This window comes from Schistocerca gregaria, chromosome 3, assembly GCF_023897955.1.
Source record: "Schistocerca gregaria isolate iqSchGreg1 chromosome 3, iqSchGreg1.2, whole genome shotgun sequence".
Classification (NCBI taxonomy): domain Eukaryota; kingdom Metazoa; phylum Arthropoda; class Insecta; order Orthoptera; family Acrididae; genus Schistocerca; species Schistocerca gregaria.
In genome coordinates, this window is record NC_064922.1 from 605,013,145 (window position 1) to 605,036,959 (window position 23,815).

The following is a 23,815-nucleotide window of genomic DNA, read 5'->3' on the forward strand; positions in this document are numbered from 1 at the left end:
TGAAAAGGACCAAGATAACGTTTCAGGTGTGAAAGGATCAGCCTTATACATGACCCTAAGCATCCTGCATCATTCAACAGTGGCAGATGGAAATACGGATTCAACCCCACTCTGATATTTTGCAATGAGAACATCTCACAACATTACATAAAAACTGTCTGCAACCTTACTCAAAATACACAGCACAGGCCTATCGTGTGCAAAATTTACACAGCTGTTGACCACAGACAGTTAAATTTAGAAGGAGATTTAACTTCAAAAAAGCCAACTGGCCAAAATTTACAGAAATGCTGGACGCTGCAGTTCCCAATATTGAACCTTCACCTGACTTTTGCTGTAAAGAGATGCTCCAGAATTGCCACTTCTCAGGGTTGCTAAGCATATGTAATGAGATGCTCCAGAATTGCTCCAGAATTGCCATTCCTCAGGGTTGCCAAACATAATACATTCCTGGTCTAACTTCAGAACTCAGTGTTCAGTTTACAGAGTATAAGGTACTACTTGAAGAAGATCAATTTGGCGAGACTGCTGGTGGCTGGGAATAAAACTTATTGCATATCTGAAAGAATCCAAAAGGAATTCTTAGGTTAAAACTAGGAAAGAACTTGATCTAATTAGAAACAGTCATAAAGCATGGGGATTATTGAGACACCTCAATGATGACCCAACCAGCTCCACAGCACACTGCAACATATCTGCAGATCAGAGAGCACACTAACTGCTCTTGAATGGGAAAGGAAGCCATAGAATCAAGGTGCCAAAAGTACAAGAGGCCCAAGAGCAAACGAGGAATCTGACTCTCTCATTCGAGATATCTGAATTAAACAAGGCTATTAAGGAGAGCGAAACTGGTGAAGCATCCCGTTTAGATAACATATGTATGGAGCAAATGAAGAATTTCGGCCCAGCAACAAGAAAATGGATCATGCAGCTTTTCAACAACTGCATGAACCAGTGCCAAATACCAAAGATCTGGCAAAAGAACAGGGTGATAGCCCTTCTGAAACCTCGAAAGGAAGCAAATCATCCCAAGAATTTCAGACCAGTTAGCCTTTTGAGTCACCTTTATAAACCATTCGAACGTATGATTCTGAATAGAATCCTACCAGTAATAGACCCTCTTCTCATACCCTAACAAGCCAGATTTTAACCAAACAGAAGCTGCACAGGGCAACTTTTTAATCTCACTCAGTTTATAGAGGATGACTTTGACACCCTACAAGTAATGGGTGTGGTTTTTGTGGATCTCACAGCAGTGTATGATACTGTCCATCATAAGTTACTCCATGCAAAATTATACAATATGATCAAGAACGCCCACTTCATTAGACTAATCAGCATCCTCCTCCAGAACTGCAGGTTTTTTGTTGAATTTCAAGAACTACACAGTCGCTGGAGAGTGCAGAAAAATGGTCTACCTCAGGGAAGTGTCTTGGCTCCATTTCTCTAAAAGACCAGATATTGACCCTGGGCACAAGGAGATTCTTATATGCCCTAGTTACGTTGAGCTGATACTTTTTAAACAGTGGAAAGAAACCTGACAACTGCACTTAGAACACTGTCAAGCTACTACAATTGGAACCAACTCAGCCCAAACCCTTCAAAGACACAAATGTGTGCCTTTCATTTAAGGAACAGAGAAGCTAATTGTGAGCTACATATTGAATGGTCAGGCATCCAACTCCAGCATCATCACACCCCTAAACACTTGGGAGTCATTCTCGATAGAACTTTGACATTCAAAACTCACTGCAAGAACACCAAAATGAAAATCTCCACTCGAAACAACCTAATTCGCAAACTAGTGACGACACATTGGGGCTCACATCCACAAACTATTCGCTCTTCTGCAATGGCACTGTGCTTTTCTACTGCCGAATATGCATCCCCTGTCTGGTATAGGTCATCTCATGCCGGACAAGTAGACATTGCTCTCAACAAAACCTGCAGGTTGATCACAGGTTGCTTAAGACCTACCCCAACTGATAAGCTGTACTACCTGGCTGGAATAGTGCCACCATGGGTATGCAGAGTAGTGAGTTCCAACAAGGAGAGGCTGAAAGTGGAACAGAACAGTGCCCATCCACTGCACGGACATAATTCAACTGCATGGACATAATTCAACTGCATGGACATAATTCAACTGCATGGACATAATTCAACTGCACAGACATAATCCACCACAGCAACAGCTGAGATCGCAAAGGAGCTTTGTGAGGACATCCAAGAAGCTCACCATTTCACCAGAGAAGGCAAGGCTGGAGTTATGGAAGAAGTCAATGCCTCACCTGCACGGATGGATGCCAGAAGCTGAAGAACTACCACCTGGACACAATGAGAGCTGGCTGGTGTGGAAGTCTTTAAATAGATCACGATCAGGGGTTGGATGATCCAGAGACAACCTGAAGAGATGTGGCTTCATAACAGAAGATATGTCTTGTGATTGTGGACAAGGGCAAACCACAAGCCACATGCTTCAGGGCCATTTGTGCCCTAAATATGTGTATAGCTACTGCAAATTTGTATGTTTCTGACTTGAGAATAATAGTAATAATAATAATCTGTTTCTGTGTTTTAGAAAAATATTTTCCTGTCATCAAATTTCATTGCAAGATAGCAACCTTTGACCTCCCCATTTACCTAATTCAAGCTCATTTGCTTAACACCCTAAGTAAAGATGTAGGTACATTGTCCTGGAACTATTGAATAAATCAAAGAAGTAAGATGAATTCCAGTCAAAGTGCAGGACATTATCATGGAAAACTTTATTAACTGATCTCAGTATCTGCTGTCAATTATGTAATGGTGATTGAGAAAGGTAAAAGTAAACCGATTGAAAAATAAAAGATATAGAAACATAAAAGAGAGTGAAAAAAATAGTTGTAGTAGTTGTTGTGGTCTTCAGACCTGAGACTGGTTTGATGCAGCTCTCTATGCTACTCTATTCTGTGCAAGCTTCTTCATCCTCCAGTACCTACTGCAACCTACATTCTTCTGAATCTGCTTAGTGTATTCATCTCTTGGTCTCCCTCTACGATTTTTACCCTCCACACTGCCCTCCAATACTAAATTGGTGATCCCTTGAGGCCTCAGAACATGTCCTACCAACCAATCCCTTCTTCTTGTCAAGTTGTACCACAAACTCCTCTTCCCAATTCCATTCAATACCTCCTCATTAGTTATGTGATCTACCCATCTAATCTTCAGCATTTTTCTGTAGCACCACATTTCGAAAGCTTCTATTCTCTTCTTGTCCAAACTATTTATCGTCCATGTTTCACTTCCATACATGGCTACACTCCATACAAATACTTTCAGAAACGACTTCCTAACACTTAAATCTATACTCGATGATAACAAATTTCTCTTCTTCAGAAACGCTGTCCTTGCCATTGCCAGTCTCCATTTTATATCTTCTCTACTTCGACCGTCAGTTATTTTGCTCCCCAAATAGCAAAACTCCTTTACTACTTTAAGTGTCTCATTTCCTAATCTAACTCCCTCAGCATCACCTGAATTAATTCAACTACATTACATTATCCTCGTTTTGCTTTTGTTGATGTTCATCTTATATCTTCCTTTCAAGACACTGTCCATTCCATTCAACTGCTCTTGTGTCTCTGACAGAATTACAATGTCATTGACGAGCCTCAAAGTTTTTATTTCTTCTCCATGGATTTTAATACCTACTCTGAATTTTTCTTTTGTTGCCTTTACTGCTTGCTCAATATACAGATTGAATAACATCAGGGAGAGGCTACAACCCTGTCTCACTCCCTTCCCAACAACTGCTTTCCCTTCATGCACGTAAATTATAGTTGCTGAAAAGAAATACTTAGACCAACAGAAGTTGACGTAAATGTAGGCTAGGTGGGAACTGAGCACATGTTATAACACCAGTTGCCACCTGTGGAGTTCTGAGAGGCTGGTGTCAGGACTGAGAAACCGGATGGCACTTAGTTTATGACTGTCATGCTACAAAGCATGCTAGAAAATTGTAGTGAAATGCAGGAAGACCTTCAAATGGTTGATGCTTGGTGCAGGAGGTGGCAGTTGACCTTCTATGTAAACAGATGTAACACATTGAATGCACATAGACAGAAAGACCCAACATTGCCTGATAACATGGTTGCAGAACAATCACTGGAAGCACTTAATTCAGTAAAATGTCTAGGAGTATGCATACAGACTGATTTAAAGTATACGACATCACATTAAACTATTCTACTGGAAAGGCAGGTGCCAGACTGAGATTCGTTGGAAGAATCCTCAGGAAATGTTGTTTTCTAACAAAGGAGGTAGTACAAAGCATCATTTGACCGTTACTTGAATATTACTTGCCTATATGGGGTCTGTACCAGATATGATTGATGAGAAATCAGAGAAGATCCAAAGAAGAGCAGTGCATGTCATTAAAGATTCATTTAGTAAACACAAAAGTGCTACAGAGATGATCAGCCAGTTCCAGTGGCAGACTCTGCAAGATGGCTGTTCTGTATCACAGTGTGGTTAGTTCAAGTTCTGAGAGAGAGAGCCATTCCTATAAGAATCAATGAATATATTGCTTCCTCCTAAGTATATATCTCAAAAAGACCCTGAAGATAAAATTCGAGAGGTTTGAGCCCACATGGACGCTCTCTGCGAACCATTCTTAATTGGAATTGGAAATGGGGGAAGTGACACTGGTACACAAAGTACCCTCCACCACACTTTGCAATGCACATTGCAGAGTATAGATGTAGATGTAGCTGAGTATTACCAGCATATACCCTCCATCTATACCCATTCATCCTAACTGATAATTTGATGATAGTCATACCAATCAGAAGGCTAAACAGTGTGTACATTTCGGCTGGTACACAATGTTTCATTTCACAGATTTCTCTCCCTTTGATAGTGTATGTTTTGACAGTTACAGGGCTGGTACAGATGGTGGTAGGAGGATCCATCTGGCAAGTTTTGCAGCAGGGACAGTCACAGGCACAGGAATCATGGGTAAGGGAAATGAGTACACTCATGAGTAGGGAAATGTGTGGATTAGGAGTAAAGGGCAACATCACGAAATTGCAGAGATTAGGGGGGTGAGGGGGCCTGGGGGTGGGGGGTGAAAAGCTATTCTAGATGTGGTGAGAAAAATGTCACACAGAATGAACCTCTATTCCGGACTAGGAGTATTGAGAGATAAGAGGTGCACTCCTAAGGAGGGTTCCCTCACTTTTTTTTTTTTTTTTTTTTTTTTTTTTTTAAAAGGAGGGGGGGCCGCGGTACCAGGATTGGATGTGATGGCCCAAAAAAATCTGCTTTTGAACTAAGTTGGGTGGGATAATTACGTTCACTGAGGGCTTGGATGCCAAGATAAAATTATGACTGATACAGGGATTAGTGATCGCAAGGTCATTGTAACTAGACTCAATACCGTTTCTTCCAAATCCACCAGAAACAAATGCAAAATAATTTTATTTAAAAAAGTGGATATAGTGTCACTAGAAGCCTTCCTAAGAGACAATCTCCATTCCTTCCGAACTGACTATGCAAATGTAGATGAGATGTGGCTCAAATTCAAAGATATAGCAGCAGCAGCAATTGAGAGATTCATACCTCATAAATTGGTAAGAGATGGAATTGATCCCCCATGGTACACAAAACAGGTCCGAATGCTGTTGCAGAGGCAATGGAAAAAGCATGCAAAGTTCAGAAGAACGTGAAATCCCAAAGATTGGCTAAAATTTACAGACTTGCGAAATTTGGCAAGGACTTCAATACGATATGCCTTCAGTAGGTTCCAAAATGAAACATTGTCTCAAAATTTGGTAGAAAATCCGAAGAAATTCTGGTCGTATGTAAAGTACACAAGCGGCAAGACGCAGTCAATACCTTTGCTGCACAGTGCCAATGGTATTGTTACCGATGACTGTGCCACTAAAGCGGAGTTATTGAATGCAGTTTTCCAAAATTCCTTCACCAGGAAGACGAATGGAATATTCCAGAATTTGAAGCACGAACAGCTGCTAGTATGAGTTTCTTAGAAGTAGGTTCCTTATGGGTTGCGAAGCAACTCAAATCGCTTGATACGGTCAAGTCTTCAGGTCCAGATTGTATACCGATTAGGTTCCTTTCAGATTACGCTGATACAATAGCTCCCTATTTAGCAATCATATACAACCGCTCGCTCACCTATAGATCTGCACCTGCAGATTGGAAAATTGCGCAGGTCGCACCAGTGTTTAAGAAGGTAATAGGAGTAATCCATCGAACTACAGACCTATATCATTGACGTCGGTTTGCAGTAGGGTTTTGGAGCATATACTGTATTCAAACATTATGAATCACCTCGAAGGGAATGATCTATTGATACGTAATCAGCATGGTTTCAGAAAACATCATTCTTGTGCAACGCAGCTAGCTCTTTATTCGCACGAAGTAATGGCTGCTATCGACAGGAGATCTCAGGTTGATTCCGTATTTCTAGATTTCCGGAGAGCTTTTGACACCGTTCCTCACAAGCGACTTCTAATCAAGCTGCGGGCCTATGGTGTATCATCTCAGTTGTGTGACTGGATTCGTGATTTCCTGTCAGAAAGGTCGCAGTTCGTAGTAATAGACACGGCAAATCGTCTAGTAAAACTGAAGTGATATCAGGTGTTCCCCAGGGAAGTGTCCTGGGACCTATGCTGTTCCTGTTCTATATAAATGGCCTGGGTGACAATCTGAGCAGTTTTCTTAGGTTGTTCGCAGATGATGCTGTAATTTACCGTCTAGTAAGGTCATCCAAAGACCAGTATCAGTTGCAAAGCGATTTAGAAAAGATTGCTGTATTGTGTGGCAGGTGGCAGTTGACGCTAAATAACGAAAAGTGTGAGATGATCCACATGAGTTCCAAAAGAAATCTGTTGAAATTTGATTACTCGATAAATAGTACAATTCCCAAGGTTGTCAATTCAACTAAGTACCTGGGTGTAAAAATTACGAACAACTTCAGTTGGAAAGACCACATAGGTAATATTGTGGGGAAGGTGAGCCAAAGGTTGCGTTTCATTGGCGGGGCACTTAGAAGATGGAACAAGTCCACTAAAGAGACAGCTTACACTATACTTGTTCGTCCTCTGTTAGAATATTGCTGCACGGTGTGGGATATGATAAGCAAGTTGGGATGGAAGTCATTAAAGCTGAGACGTTTTTCATCCTGGTGAGGTCTATTTACAAAATTTCAGTCACCAACTTTCTCTTCTGAATGCGAAAATATTTTGTTGAGCCCAACCTACATAGGTAGGAATGATCATCAAAAGAAAAGAAGAGAAATCAGAACTCGAACATGGAAGGTTTAGGTGCTCGTTTTTCCCGTGCTTTTCGGGAGTGGAATGGTAGGGAGATAGTATGATTGTGGTTCGATGAACCCTCTGCCAAGCACTTAAATGTGAATTGCACAGTAACCATGTAGATGTAGATGAAGGCTGCATGGGAGGGAATGTTTCAAGGATGGCAACTGTTAAAATGTAGGTATTGTTGTTGTTTTAACTTTAATATGAACAGAATTGTGTAACAAACCCTCAGTGAGGATGAGTTCGACATCAAAGAAAGTGTCATCCCCATTAATAGGACTTTGTTAAGTCTAATTGAGAGAATGTATTTAGAGATTCATTTTGTATTTAGAGATTCATTTTGGAATCTCTAATCACAGTCTACCAGTTAAATTTCACATGGTCCTATTCTGACTTTTGCCACTTTTCATGATGCTGACCCTATCCTCATTGAGGGTCAGCTACCCACTTCTGTTCATATTAAAGCTACAAACATACAACAGTACTTACAGTTTCACAGTTGCCATTCTTTTTATATCAAACGTTTCCTCCCATATAGCTTAGCCATTTGATGCAAATGTATTGTTCAGATACAGACTCTATACAGCAGTACACCATTCTCACCTCAGCCTCTGCAGCACAAGATTATCCTGCTAACCTAGTTTGAAAGCAAATTTCTCAGGCAGTGACATCCAATACTGGCACTCTTGATCCCTACAAAACTCAACTATATAGTACACATCTTGTTACTCAGTGTAACCTTGTCTGAAATGTGTTAAGTAGCTACTTCAACAAGGCTATGACTCCTGAAGTGAGGTCCATTCCGTTGGACACATTCCCCACCATACCTAACTAACTTTTCCTCCCCCCACCCCCCCACCCCAATCTCCTCAGTATATTAGTCAGATCACATGCTCCTTCTGCATTCATTTCCCTATCCTATGGCTCCTACCCCTGTCCCAGCTGTAAGGCGGATGCATACTCCTACAGGCCTTATATCTGGCAAAAAATATGCTATCAAAGAGGCAAAGAGGGAGCCATCTGTGAAATGACACGTCATGTACCCCATTATTATACAGGGTGTGACAGGTGTAAGTGCAGATATTTTTATATGTGGTACCGTAATATGTACACATCAGTGTATTGCATGTTGTTCCCTGCACCGAACAGTGTTCCCACAAACAGCTCACAAACTTTACGACCATGGCCATAGCTGCACCTCTAAGTGGACTGTGCCTGTCTGTATGGACTGACCATTTTGCGTCCACACTTCAACCCTTAATCTGCTACCGAGGGGAAAATAAACATTAATGCCTTGTTCTTGTCATGTGTACTTGAAGGTACTACTCATCCTAAAAAATACCACTTGTAATATTAGTCTGCAAATGACATAAATACTGATGCATTATTTTTCAGTACACTGTCCTCAGTCGCCAATAGAAATATCTACACTTAAACCCATTACACTCACTATAAACATTGTTCAGCCTTTTATATTGGTGTAACTACTGCCAAGTTATCAGTTAGAATGAGTAGACATAGATAGTGTGTATACTGGAAACATAAAATGCCCTGTTGCAGAGCATGCTCTACAGTATGGTTCTGAGCTCAGTGCCTGTTCATTGCCACTTGCCATCTGGATTCTCCCTCCTGACACCAACTTCTCAGAACTCCAAAGGTGAGAAGCGTCACTGCAACATGCTTGTTTCTTGCCACCATCTTGACCTAAATTTACATTAATTTCTGCGGTCTCAGCATTTCCTTTCAGTAACTATAATTTTTCTTCACTCCCTTTTATTCCATCTCTCTTATTTTCTCCCACTTCCCAACCTGTCTATCATATATAATGCACTTAGCTTTCCATTCTTACTGACTCTCACACGATTGTTTTTCAGTAACCTCTGTCTTGCTTTTATCCTATCTTCCACCAATAAGTTCTCAGGTTTTCCAATGTCTGATGGAGGTGACAACAATTAATTTTTCCTCCTCATTCCACACAGCAAGTGTCTCCTGGCCCAGGGTTCTTGGCAACTTTTCCATGACACTCCATATTTCTAAACCTCACAAGCCCTTTTTCTTTGTCCTTCTTTCTTTTCCTTCAACCCTTCTGCAGCTTGTGCATTTCCATATCTTTTATGTGTGTTTTCTCCTGCTGCTGTTTGTTGAGCAAATTTTTTTTTTATGTTTTCATGCTATATTAAATTCTAGAACTATTAAGTTTGTTATACTGATATTTCGTGTACATCTAACTTGTAGATGTATATATAACCTTGTTTCACTTCAGTGAATGGTTTAAGTGTGAGAAAAAGTTTAAAATGTTGTTTTTTGGTGTTTTGGATGTCACTGTATTCCAGTTTGTGGAACTTCACAATAAGAAAGCTCAAATTAAGTTTGCAAGATATAAACAGTGTTTATTTTGACTTAATGGTTTACAATAGTGTGAATAATACATTCATGTTTTTAATCTGTGTCCCAGACTTCATTTTCTGAATCAACATGTTTCTCTTTTTGCATTTCCTATATCTGTATCGGTTATTCAAAGTTGACACTACATACTTCCTAATGTCATTTGCCCTAGGAGCTTTCATTAGTATGTCATCTTTAAAAGCACATTTAAGCAACCAATGATTAAAAATCTGCTTCTGTTGGAACTGAAATGTATCAGTGGCCAGACCACTTGCAGTTTTGCTTACAATCACATAAATTCTGATGGCACACAGTGATTTTATATGCCATTAGTTTCCACATGCCGAGGTTGTTTGTCAGAGTAACAGGTTCTCTCAAACTGGAGAAAGTGGTTTTGTAACCTTTTATCAGGGATTGCACTTCAGAGACATATATTACCAGCACTTTTGTGGATATTCTTAAGCTGCTGATTTTGTGTGTTGACACTATCATCCTTTCTTTTCTTCTGCTCAGTGTGGGTAAAATCACAGTCCCAAAACGGATACTACATGGCAGATGTAGTTCAAACATCCACTTTAAATAAAGAATGTGAAAATTTCATAATAATGTTGTTGCAGTTTTAAGCTCCAAAGGACTCTCTAAAAATGTATAACTTTCTCACAGTTTCACTTACGTAGATTTCTCTCCTACCACCACATTTGTCAAAGGAGAAAATTCTCCTTTAGTAAACAGATTGAAGTAGCACTCCTAAGTTGGGAAGCAGAAATGCAATGCAAGGACAAAAAAGCTTTCTTACATAATGTATTTCCACAATCTCTGCCCTTTACCTGAAATCAAGAACAAGCCATTAAGTAGCACTACTCCACACTCGGCGAAATAAATGATCATGTTTATCTGATAATGAAATACAGATGAATGAAGTTCCTGCAATTCTTCCAGATGCCGCATCTTTATTTATTCATCAATATTCATGTTGTCCTCTTCAAAGAAATCCCTGTCAGATACAATACACTTGTGCCAACGCTTCTTCCAATCCTTGAAGCACTTCTCATAAGCACTTTTTGGTACAGTCTTGAGTACTTCCAGTGATGCAGTTTTTGTATCCTCAATCATTGAAAATCTTTGTCCTTTCATAGGTCTCTTCAGTTTTGGGAACAGGAAAAAGTCGCAGGGGACCAAATCCGGTGAAGTTAGTGGCTGAGGCATGATAGTCGTGTTGTTTTTGGCCAAAAAAACTCTCACAAGCAATGATGTATGAGCAGGTGCATTGTCGTGATGCAAAAGCCATGAATTATTTTTCCGCAATTCCGGACTTTTTTGCATATTGCTTCTCGCAAATGGCACATAACATTAAGGCACTGTACGACTTTGAGGCAAAAATTCACTATGCACTATGCCACGGTAATTTAAAAAACAAGTAGCAAAGTTTTGACATTTGATCAAACTTTGCATGCTTTTTTTGGTCTTGATTCTAAGGGATGCTTTCTTTGGGACAATTGGGATTTGGTTTTGATGTCTTAATCATAAACCCATGTTTTGTCACTAGTTATGACCCTTTTGAGCAAATCAGGATCATAATTGATGTGATTCAAGAGCACCTGAGCGATGCTCATGCGACATTTCTTCTAATCAAAATTGAGACATTTTGAAACAAACTTAACTGACACATGTCTCATGCTCAAGACATCTGAAAAAATTGCATGACATGAGCTGACTGATATGCTGACATCCTCAGCAACTTCTCTTATGGTAATTTGACAATTTTCCAAAACAATTTTCTTCACAGCTTCAAAGTTATCATCTGTTGTTGACATGCTGTGGTGTCCAGTTTGAGGTTCATCATTGGCATCTTCTTGGACATCTTGGAAGAGCTTGTACCACTTGTAAACAATTTTTTTTTACTTAGAGTAAACTCACCAAATGCCACTGTCAACATTTTAAGCACTTGATACGATTTTTCACAAAAAATTTGATGCAATCACCAAGCACACTAAAACACGTCTAACCTTTCATCTGTCAAAAACAAACGAAGTATGCTGTACACTTGAAACTGCACATATGTTTGGGACATGTGTACCAACATAACAACAACAACAAAAAGATTGATAATCAAATGTACCTTACTTTTTTTGAACAGCCTTTGTATATTATCAGTAAGGTAGTCAAGTTTAACATCTCCATCTGACAAATAGGCCAGTGTCAAAATCCCATATATCACGAGAAACTGTAAAGACATTTAGGATTTAACTTAAGACCTTTATTCCACCATTTCTTCTTCCTTTCTCTATAAAATGCAAATGATGAAATACAATGAGGATTCAAATTTTGTAACTCAAGGCCATAGTATGATTGTAATTTGATTGTTGTCAGGTCTGATGGTCTTATGGTAAAGTACACAATAGGAAAGTGATGCAGCAGTGCTTGATTTGTGATAATTGCCTTGATACTTCATGTTGGTTCCTCTGATGGGGGAGGGGGGGGGGAGGATCGGAAGCATAGATTCGGAGATGTGGTACAATATAACTTCATATTTTACCAGTGCATTCACACTTTTAAAATGCACAGAAAAGTGTTAAAATAATGTTTTAAGACATGTAATAAATAGTCCCCCTCCCAAAGAAGTCACAGTACTGGTATCTCTTTTTATGAGTATCAAGCACTGGGTTGTGGTAACGAAATCCGATTGGACTACAGAATATTTCAGTCTGTCTTTAACCTAGCCTTCACCTCATGTGATGTGAAGATTCACCAGGGATGATTAATGGTCTGGATTCCATGTTAAACTAAATCCCATTTCCTCGGGTTAGGTTAGGTCACACAAGCCACTTAAGTGGTGTCTGATTATTATTATTATTATTATTATTGTTATTGTTATTATTTCAGTGTTGTTTGCTTACAAAATTTCTGGTTTTATTTGTATTTTATTCATGTAACTCCTCTGAGCAAAATTGTCTATAGATTGACAATACGCAGTGTAATTGTTTCTTTTGCATATGTTACAGTGTTCTATTAGTTGATCTGGAAATGGGAAAGTTCATGCTGAATCGCACACCTGGAATGAAGCGTATGGATATGCTGCGTACATTCTATCAGCATACTGTGAGCTCTAGTGCTTCTCATGCTTTGGAGAGTTACTGGTGTTCAGAATATCATAAATGTCACTCATTGCGATCTGGTAACAACTTACTTTGTGTTATGTACTCAGCAACTGTCCCAAATGTCACCATGAGGTTAGTAGTTTATTTATTGTCATGACAGTCTCAATAATTTTGCCTTTCTTGTTGCAACAGTATAACTCTGTGTGAAAATTTCTAATATGTGCCGACAAAAATATTTTAGTTAGCAGAGTGTTTTGTGGTTCAGGTGTTCAAGAAAAATGCATATTTGTAATTTGCAGTATAATACATATCCACAGAGTTCCTGCAAAGTTAGCTTGTCAAAAAGCTAACATTTTGATTTGTGTTACACCTATCATCCCAAACATGATGAGAACGATACTTATCAAATGGAAATGTTCAACCTTTTGATGATGTCACCTATCTGGAAACCCAAGAACTTTGTATTAGCTCAAATTACTAGGTGAGACAACAAGATCATAAGTAGTACACTGTTCAGAAATATTGGGGACCCATATGATGTAGCTCACATTGTAGAGATAAGCCTTCAGTTCACTCTGGTGGTAGAAAGATGTACCTGTACAAATGAAGATCCCACTCAGAAATTTATTAAATTAATAGGAACACACTGTCATTCCAGCACTTAATTTCAGGAGGCGCAACTACCAGTGCAGGTACAAGAAATGAATACAAATGAAACTGTTCTCTTAACTTCCATATTTAGGATGAGAAAAGAGAAAAACTTGACAAGTTGTGGAGACTTTTTTGTTTTGGGGAAGGGGATGGGGTGGGAACAGCAGGCCATCCCAAGCTAAGATTATGGTAACCCATGAGGTGATCTCCTTCATCTTTTAGAAAGGCTAAACATAGCAGATCAGTAAGTCAGTAAGCACTGAGCCTGTGTCAGCTTAGAAGAAAAAAAGAAAAAAAAGAAAAGGGCAGGGAGTGGGGGCAATAATAAAGAAACATTGATGGCACTGAAGAGCATAGTAATAATAAGCAAATCAGATGAAATAAAGTAGACTTCTATATTTGGGTGGTGGGGGAGAAAATAAGGTGAATTGAGCCCGACAGGATGCCTTATTGAAATTGTGAAACTATATTGAAAACAAAGCAACCCCCTTCCCGCTTTTCTGGAGTTACGTAAAATCATACTGGCTGGGAGGATCCAGTTAACTCCTGCAGTGTAGTAGACCTTAAAGTCATGGAGCTATACTGTAGATCTTGTTTGGCAACTACATAGTGGATGCCTGTTCATGCAATCTGACAGTGTGGGGATGGTCATAAAGAATTCCTGGAGTAATCATTCAGCAACAATATCTTTGCATTAACAATAACATTAAATTTCCTTTGATACATCCTGTATGGCCATGGATACCACATTTACAGTGACAAGCAGTCTCTCTACCATTATGCTGATGTTGCAGGGACCTATGCAGACTGACCATAACTTGTCTACATACAAAGCTTCCGTGTTCTATCATCATATGCACTCAATGATCCTCACATGCCTGACGAGCCACAATATAATGATTCTTCATTGCATAATGCCATATATAATTTGACCAGCTGAGTAACATTTTCCAAGAATGCTTTGACTACCACTCAGTGTGCCCTGAAATGAAGCAGATTTTCCAACTCTCCTTTCAATGTTCCAAAAGTGGTATCACACCACTTATGGAACATATGATATAGTTAGTTGATTTTCTGTAAGTTAATCCTACAAGACAAATGGAAAATGTTTTATTTTAACATCAGTAACGAAATTAGAGAAAGAAAACAATAAACAAGATTCAAATTGGTCAGAGGAGACACTTTTCTAGTCCAGTGTGAGTAATTTAAGTATTACTGTATGTTCTTCAGGGTATGGTGCTACCACAGGCTGTTCAAGAAAAATAGAGGAAGTAACCAAAAAATGGAACCTATCCTCTGTAAAGTTTTCATGGCACAAGAATACATAGAGAATTGATGAAATTACTGTGCCTAGACCTGATGATATTCAAATGCAAAGTCCTGAACTGTGAGTGGAAAACATTTATGTCCTTTAGATATGAAACTGGGTCAGATTGTTCTCATAAAAAAAGAGAATTGATATGTACACTGAAACATACAGAGGAAGAACATTACTTGCATGTTTGCGTAAAGTGCTCAAAAGAATGATCAAACAAAAACTGTAGCAATGGTACAAAAGTAATAATTTACTTCCAGAAATGCGCTTTATATTCCATTTCATACCATACAAAAGTATGGTTAGTATACTTGTTTACTTGCAGCAGAAACTGATGAGCTTTGAGAACAATAAGTACATCTTTGCAATATATGTAGATACTAAAAAAGCATGCACCACTGTGTCATTGGCCACCTTTAGACCGAAGCTACAACCACATGCCATCTTAGAAGACTTCAGCACTGGTCTGATGTTAGTATTTGATAGGTTACTGATAATTTAGCTCTGTGGTATATTTCTTAGACCATGAATGACCAATAAATCAATTTTAGCCTATTACCTTTCATCACTTATACAACAGAATTTCATGATACTCACCATATGGCAGAGATGCTGAGTTGCAGAAAGGCACAACAAAAAGACTGTCAGGAAGTTAGCTTTCAGCCAACAAGGCCTTTGTCAAAAGATCTTGTTGGCCAAAAGCTAACTTTCTGACACTCTTTTTGTTGTGTCTTTCTGTGTCTCAGAATCACTGCTGTATGGTGAGTAGCAACTATCCTTTTTGGTATATTGTTACATTCCATCTTAGATTTTTCATTGTTATAACTTCATGATACAGTATATTTGATGGAAGTACTCACATACTACAGTTTGCTGATAATCTGGGCATGTATGCAAAAGACTTATTGCCGGAGAACTGTATCAGAAAGATTCAATGCATTAAATAGAGGATAAATGCAAATGGGCTTATTATCTCAGTAAACAAATTGGTAGAATTATTCTACCCATTACATGGAACAGCAACACTGATGCAGGAACATTCATACTGCCAGTCAAAAGCTTTGTGAAATACTAAGAATTATAGATAGATGATAAATGTAACTAGAACAAGCATATAAAAGAATAAGAATTAACAAAAGCTGCTCAATAGTAAACAAACTAAGTTGCTGTATGAGTTTGATGCTAGTGTTGAGTGTAGAAAAAGAAGTTACACTCACCACCTTTGGTGGCATGAGTAATATCACTGTGGAGTGCCCAGGGTGTCTGTTCCCTCAGGGGGCTCAGCATTCGTTTGCTGGGTACGGGCTTGGCGAACCCTGGGTCCTCAAGCTGTGGACTGGTGTGCGCCGCCAGTCTGCTGATACCGTAAGCTCTGGGCATGCTTCAGCGACCACCGTTTGGTGCAACGGTGGAACGTTGTGTGTCTTAGGGACCGGGGATCTTGGCTTGGTTGCCTGGATCGCGAGGACAGTACATACCTCTATAAAAAACCGTTCAATCTTAAGGAGTGCTGCGCGCCGATAAGATGCATGGCTGTAGAGGTGGAACAGTCGCTAGCGGGCAACCTCTGGGGAACCTGCCGCACCTCAGTTGTACAAGGCTTATCCAGGCATGCGGGGTTCTGTCTGGATGGACGTAAGTTTCCCTAGCTTCTCGTGGGACGACCACGAATACTACGAATTCTTCCTGTTTTCCTAATTCTAATTTTTCGCTGGCCAGTGGGATGGCTGGACCGCTGGTAGGCACTATCGCCCAATCCAACAAGAGGGCTAGGTTAGCCAGTCCTCCTGACTCCGGCGTCAGCAAACGTACAGCAGTTCAGAGTAACAGAGCACGTACTGAAAACCAGAATGTGTTTTTAATTATAAAAAGGAAACAGGGTTCCTTTGAAAAGGTTTCGCCATTCTATATCCAAAAGGGTCTAGAAGGAATAGCTGGAACTTTAAAATCAGTGAAGCGTTTACGGAGTGAGACACTACTTGTTGAAACATCAACTGCTCAGCAAGCAGTTAACCTTCAAACAGCTAAAAGCTTGGGGGAATACACTATCGATACAGAGCTTCACAGCACCCTGAACTCCAGTAAGGGTGTTGTTACCTTTAGGGATCTCGTTGACATTCCTGTAGAAGAATTAAAGAGTGAGTGGGCTCAGGAGGGAATTGTTGATGTTCAGAACATCATGAAAAGGGTGGATGGGAACCTGGTGAAATCAGACTCCTTCATTCTTACTTTCAATACCCCCAAACTCTCAGAACACGTCAAGGCAGGATTTCTTCGACTAAACGTCCGGTTTTATGTCCCAAACCCAATGCGCTGTTTTAAGTGCCAGCGTTTTGGGCATACAACTCTAGGGTGTAAGGGAGAAGCGATGTGTGGCAACTGTAGTAAGGCTGCCCATGACGGAATTGACTGTTCATCACCTGTCAGATGTATAAACTGTTCTGAAAGCTACCCTGTTTGGAGTAGGGACTGTAGAATCTTCCTAGAGGAACGTAAAATACAGGAAATAAAAACAACTAAGCGTATCCCCTACAGTGAAGCCAAAAAGATCTTTAAGGCCATGCAGCCCCCCACATTCGTTACGTCTTTTGCTTCCATTGTTCAGAAGCCGCCTCTGAAGGTCGATGCATCTACAAAGACGGAGGTTGTTAGTGTTGGCACGAACACGTGCACATGTCAGTGCACTTGCAAGGCAGCAACTGTATCAGAGCCTGTAGCCCCTCCTAGAACAGCAGAGAAAGGTACAGTAGCTAACACTGAAGAGCCCCAGGCATCTCCGATTGCTGAGGCTGTTCCAAAGCCCAGCATGGTCATAAATACCCCAGCTCCGGTTCCAGCAAAGCCCTCTAAACAAAGGAAAGCACATGTGAAGCAGCACCAACAGATTAAATCGGCTGGTAAACCCTCGGATCATGTTAATGTGGTCCCGCTAGACGCTTCATCAGACTCTTCCCCAGAGCTGATGGAGTCTGAGAATATGGGGCAATCATCTCGTTCGAAGACTGAGCCTCCACCCGCTGCAGTCTCCCCACCTCAGCGGAAAGAGAGGCAGAAAATACAACCACCGTGATGGCTCCCATACTACAATGGAACCAGCAAGGGTTCAGGACACATGTGGAGGAACTACGTCTATTGATTCAGGATAGACCTATGTGTGTATGTCTGCAAGAGACAAATTTCAGTGAAACATACACCCCAGAGCTACGTGGTTATGTCCTCCACAAAAAGGACGACCTGAGTGGACAGAGAGCTCGAGGAGGAGTAGGTATCTTCGTCAACACCGACTACCACTCCTCGCCTCTCTCCCTCATGACGGATTTACAGGCAGTTGCAATATTAGTACATGTGTGCCATATGCTAACAGTTTGTTCGCTTTACCTGCCCCCACATGATGTGCTTGAGGAAGAGGCTCTCAGTGATCTTCTTACACAGCTTTCCCACCCCTTCATCCTCTGTGGTGATTTTAATGCACACAATATGCTTTGGGGCTCTGTGAGTACTTGCCCCAGGGGTAGAGCAATTGAGAGGCTTCTTCTGTCTACCAGTGCCCATTTGCTAAATACAGGTCACAGCACGTATTTTTGCATTGCAACTGGGTCGTTCTCTGCCATTGATCTATCGCTTTGCTCTCCAGCCATCGCCCACACTGCTGCATGGGAAGTGGTTGATGACTTACAAGGCAGCGATCACTTCCCCATCCGGATTCACCTGCCACATGCAGTGGAACCAGAAAGGAAACCGCCTCGATGGGTGCTCGGTAGAGCCAACTGGGCACTGTATAGTCAACTCGCCCAGTTTGAACATCGGGTCAGTGTCCAGGAATGGGTGGCTCATATTACTGAAGTGATCCACCGCGCCAGTGAAGTGTCCATCCCACAGTCCACGGGACAACCGAAGCGGCAGCCTGTCCCTTGGTGGAGCGACGAATGCCGCTGTGCAATCAGGGCTAGGCGGGCAGCTCTGCGTAGGTTCAAATGCTGGCCAACTGTGGAGAACCTTGCAGCTTTTCGGGTGGCGAGGGCAAAGTGTCGTCGGATTATACGAGAGAGCAAGAAGAGGTCGTGGCAGCAGTTCCTTAACACCATTAATCATTCTACACGAAGTTCCATTGTATGGGAGACCATCAGGAGAATTTCTGGGAGAGGTGGGAGGTGCCCTATGGCTGCTATAATGTGGAATGGTACTCTCCAAATGACCCCAAAAGATATTGCCCAGTCTATGGCGGCTCATTTTGCAGCTATTACTGCAACCGCCAGTCAGAATCCAGCTTTCCAGCCCCACAGAGTGGCTGCTGAGAGGAGCAGTTTTGACTTCCGCTCACCCAATACAGAAGAGTACAACTGCCCGTTTTCCATGTGGGAACTGGATTCTGCATTGTGTGGGGCTCGTGATACATCCCCTGGTCAGGATAGAATCCACTATAGCATGCTGCGGCACCTCACAGGGAGAAATAAAGAATACCTCCTCCGACTTTTTAATCTAGTTTGGATGTCCGGTCACTTCCCCGACTCGTAGCATGAAGCAATTTTAAATCCTCTTTAAATCCTGGGAAAGACCGCACGTGCCCGGGTAGTTACCGTACTGTTGCCCTCACTAGCTGCATGAGAAAGACCTTGGAGCGGATGGTCAACCGCCGCCTTGTCTGGATGCTAGAATCCAGACAACTCCTTAGTTGCTTTCAGTGTGGATTCAGGAGGTATTGCTCCACCTTTGATAACCTGGCCCTCCTGGAGGAGGCCATACAACAGGCTTTTCTGCGCCAGCATCACCTGTTGGGAATATTTTTTGACATTGAAAAGGCATAAGACACTACTTGGAGGCATCTTATCATCAGGCAGCTCCACGAATGGGGTTTTCGTGGATGTCTTCCCAATTTTATTCGGTCCTTCCTGTCGCCACGTTATTTTTGGTACCGAGTCGGAGACGTACTGTCTAGTCGCTTTGAACAAGAGAACGGTGTCCCTCAAGGTAGTGTTTTAAGTGTGACGGTCTTTGCTATTGCTATTAATAGTATTACATCTGTTGTGAAAAGTTCTGTGCAGTGTTCCTTGTTTGTGGATGATTTCTCTGTATTTTGCTCTTCCTCAAGCCTTGCAACGACGACTTGTCAGTTGCAGCTCACTCTCCGACGTTTCGATGACTGGGCACAGAAGAGTGGTTTTCAGTTTTCAACTGATAAGTCGGTGTGTGTTCTTTTTAACCGTTCTCGTTCCATTTTTAACTTGCCTGAGTTGAGGATGAGGACACCGTTCTGAATTTTAAAGACACGGTGAAGTTTCTGGGCCTCACTTTTGATTCTAAGCTTATGTGGCTGCCACACATTAAGGAACTGGGGGAAAAAAAAAAAAAAAAAAAAAAAAAAAAAAAAAAAAAAAACGGTCTCTTAAGGTGGTGTCTATTTTAAAATGTCTTAGTCACCTCACATGGGGAGCAGACAGGACTTGTCTGCTCCGATTTTACAGAGCCTTCGTGCGGTCCCGGCTTGATTATGGATGCACGGTGTATGGGTCTGTAAGACCCACTTATTTGAAGCTGTTGGATGTGGTGCACCATGAGGGGATTCGGCTGGCCACTGGGGCGTTCAGAATGAGCCACATACCGAGCCTGTGTGCAGAGGCAGGTGAACCGCCACTTCACCTCCAGCGGTGTCTACTAATGGTGCGCCAGGCCTATCAAACATTATCCACACCATACACGCCTGCATACCACACTGTTGCTCAGCCTCCACTGGAAAGGCTTTTTCGCAGCCGGCAATGAGAAACAAGGCCCTATGGGATTCGTGTAAAGGATTGCATTTTAGAGATGGGTGTGGCTGGTTTTAATGTTTCATGTCGAGGTTGGAGCAGATACCCACCTTGGCTCCTCCAGAGGCCCAGACTGATTTTAGATTTGGCAAATTTTAAGAAAGACAGTACATCAGATTTTACTTTCAAATCTTTATTTTTTAATATTTTAGATAGGCATCATGATTTTACAGTAGTATACACTGATGGATCCCAACAGGGGGATTTTCTTGGCTGCTCAGTAGTGTTCCCCGAACGTGTCATCAGGATTCGCCTTCCCCAGGAATACACTGTTTTTTCTGCAGAACTTCACGCGATCCTGAAGGCATTGGAGCAGATACGGTGTACTCAGGGCAAAAACTTTCTAATTTGCTCTGACTCAATGAGCGCATTACAGTCACTGCAGAACCTGTACCCAGCGGAGAAGTTGGAACAGCTGATTTACGACCAACTGTACATCCTCCAACGACAGGGCAAGCAAGTGTCCTTTTGCTGGATGCCAGGGCATGTGGGCATACGGGGAAATGAACAAGCTGATACAGCTGCCAAGGACGCCTGCAGATTACCGAAGGGGACACAATGTTCTATTCCTTGGTAAGGTATTGTTTCTGTGCTGCGGCGGAAGCTGTGATTGGTGAAACCCACCATCCAGCCGTGGTGTTCCTCCTGCCGGTCACCTAGGCGTGACGAAGTGACCCTTACACGTCTTCGCATAGGGCACTGTCCTCTTACGCATGCCTTCTTACTACGGCGAGAGGAACCCCCACTGTGTGATGCCTGTGGTGTACGAATCACTGTATGCCACCTTTTAGTTGAGTGTGATTTATATCGATCTGTCAGGGTGGAAGTTAATATTAGTGGGGATCTGCACTTGATTCTAGCCGATGACGAGGCGAGTGTCAAGAAAGTTTTAAGGTACTGTGATGTTTCTGGGCTTCAGCCAAAAATTTTAGGTTGGAATTTTTAGTGTGTTGCCGAGTGGCTTACCACTCCTTTTTATACTTGTAATAGGCCAGTTCCAAACATGTGCTATGTGTTTCATTTTAACCCTTTCACCTACGTTCTCTTGCAGTTATCCTCTTTATGTGCTGCATTCCACTTTGCAACTGTTGAATTGCAAACTGCCTATGTAGCCTTTCACTTTTAATTTTAGTCCTATTTTAGCACTTGCAGCATTTTAGTGACACTCGTCCGTTGTTGTTTCCGTTCGGGCGCTAAAGACTACACTGTTGAGCGCCCATATCCACCATATCCATCCATCCAGGGTGTCCGTGATTAATGGTAAGTTGGATGGCTAGTGACTGTGTAGTGCCGTTGTCCACCACCACTTCCTATTTCAGCTCTGTTATTGGCACTTTCAACCATGTCAGAGGCAAGACCACCTGTGAAAGCTGTATCATGATCTACCCACTTTTCTGCAAGCATTGCACAGCATTCTTCATGTTAACTACAGCTAATAAATGATCCATCTGGATGAATAGTGATTGCTGAACTGTGGCACCCATGTAAGGAACGTGGTTATTCAGATAATGTGAATTGTGCTGATGAGACATGACAGTAAAGTATATTCATTCCCACAATCTCTTGGGCCTCAGTTTCCTTGTTACTGTCCTTCACCTTGTTCTACTTCTACAACTGTTCCACCCCATCATACCCTCTCCATCCACCCCTACCCCCCTCCACCCCCACCCCAAACATCTGAAATAATCTGTAATCTAGTCATCAGTGGCGTACACTGTTTGGTTTCTGTTCTTAACGTGCTTCTCAATTCAACCGAAATCTCAATCACAGGCAATCGCGTCTGTCAAACTTGTGAAACCAATGTTCAATGACCTTAAATTTTCCTGAACACATAGTGATCTCTCTAGTGCAACAATTGCCCAGTTTTTGCTTTGGCCTCTGCATTTATCACTAATAATGTGAAGAAAGTTTCCTTGAGACTTTTCTATTTTTCGAAATTTTTTCAGACAGCTTCCTATCTCATCAGATCTACGCATTGCTTCAGCTTCACTCCACATGAACATATGTCCCTTTTCAGACCCACAATCATGAATACCAGAATTATACATCCACAACTCCCTCTTATAGAATGCAGGCCCAGATGTCAGCCTTGGTGTTAGAAACATTTGTTGTAGATCAAAGACTATTGTAAGATGTTCCTCAGGATTTTCCCTAGCTAACATGGAAAGCTGTGGAGTGGTATTTTGTCCAGCAGTTTCTTTGGCATGATGTAGATCCCTTTCAATTTTTAATCTTCTAATCATATCTTCAGAGTGGGTCAGTAGTGCATTTTTTATTTTAATTTGAAATTAATCAAGTACGTGATGTGTCTGAATGAGGATATTTAAAACTAATATTAAAATCGTGGTTAAATATATCTCAAATTTCTTCACAATATTTCAAATTATGTTCTTGATATAATGAATAAATCAACAGGTCATGATCAAAATACACTTTATAAGGGTTCTGTGAGCAGCTGTAATGACTGGCATACTTAAGCGTATTGTTTATGAAGTTGTAAACTATCTGAACTGCTTTTTTTTTTTTTTTTCATGGAAACAAAGAAAGAATGAAAGTCATTTTAAAGGTAAATGCCCGGATCAGAGAAATTTTGTGAATTTATGTCTGAATATGATACTTAAAGAAAAACACTGGATAAATAAGCAGAATAGAATAAAATTATGATTTTTCTGGGAAGCAACATTAATTTAATCTTTAAATACCTCTTCTGTCTTTAGGAGAAATGGAGTGCCCATCACGCAAGTGTTTTTGTAAGTTCTTAAGTCGTCATTGCTTGTTCTGAAGCCCATGTACATTTAAGACTGCTTCTCCACATACCAAAATATTACGGCCATTAACTTTAACCTGGTACAAAAAAGTAACCATTCGCCATGAAACTGTGCTGTTCCTTTTCTTTGGGTACCTAAAAAAGTAAGCTATATTAATCAAAATAATAATATTTTATTTATAAAAGGTACATGAAATAAAAAAATTAATTTCAGATTTTCATTAATCATAGTTACCTCCTTTGCACTTGTTTCATCTTAATGTTGCTCAGAAGGTAATTATTTTGGCAGTTGAAATCATCCATGTCGCAAAAATAATGGAATATCTGCTCTACACATTCATAAATCTTGCTTCAACACTTGTTTTTACATTTACATCCAGGACCACGAATTTTAGCACCGGCAGTTTTTCCTGTTTTATCAGATATATACACTTTGCCAGAATTTCTATGATGTTTACATTTTTCTTTTTTCCAAT

The 23,815-nt window shown here is 41.0% G+C and overlaps 1 protein-coding gene across 1 annotated transcript in view; it reads left to right on the top strand.

Moving 5' to 3' along the window:
- The window catches only part of LOC126353776 (protein fuzzy), a 142,154-nt gene that overhangs the window by 104,240 nt on the left and 14,099 nt on the right, over positions 1 to 23,815 (top strand). The window contains exon 7 of the mRNA XM_050002857.1: positions 12,707 to 12,934. Within this exon, the coding sequence (XP_049858814.1) occupies positions 12,707 to 12,934 (228 nt within the window). The remainder of the gene's footprint in view (positions 1 to 12,706; positions 12,935 to 23,815) is intronic.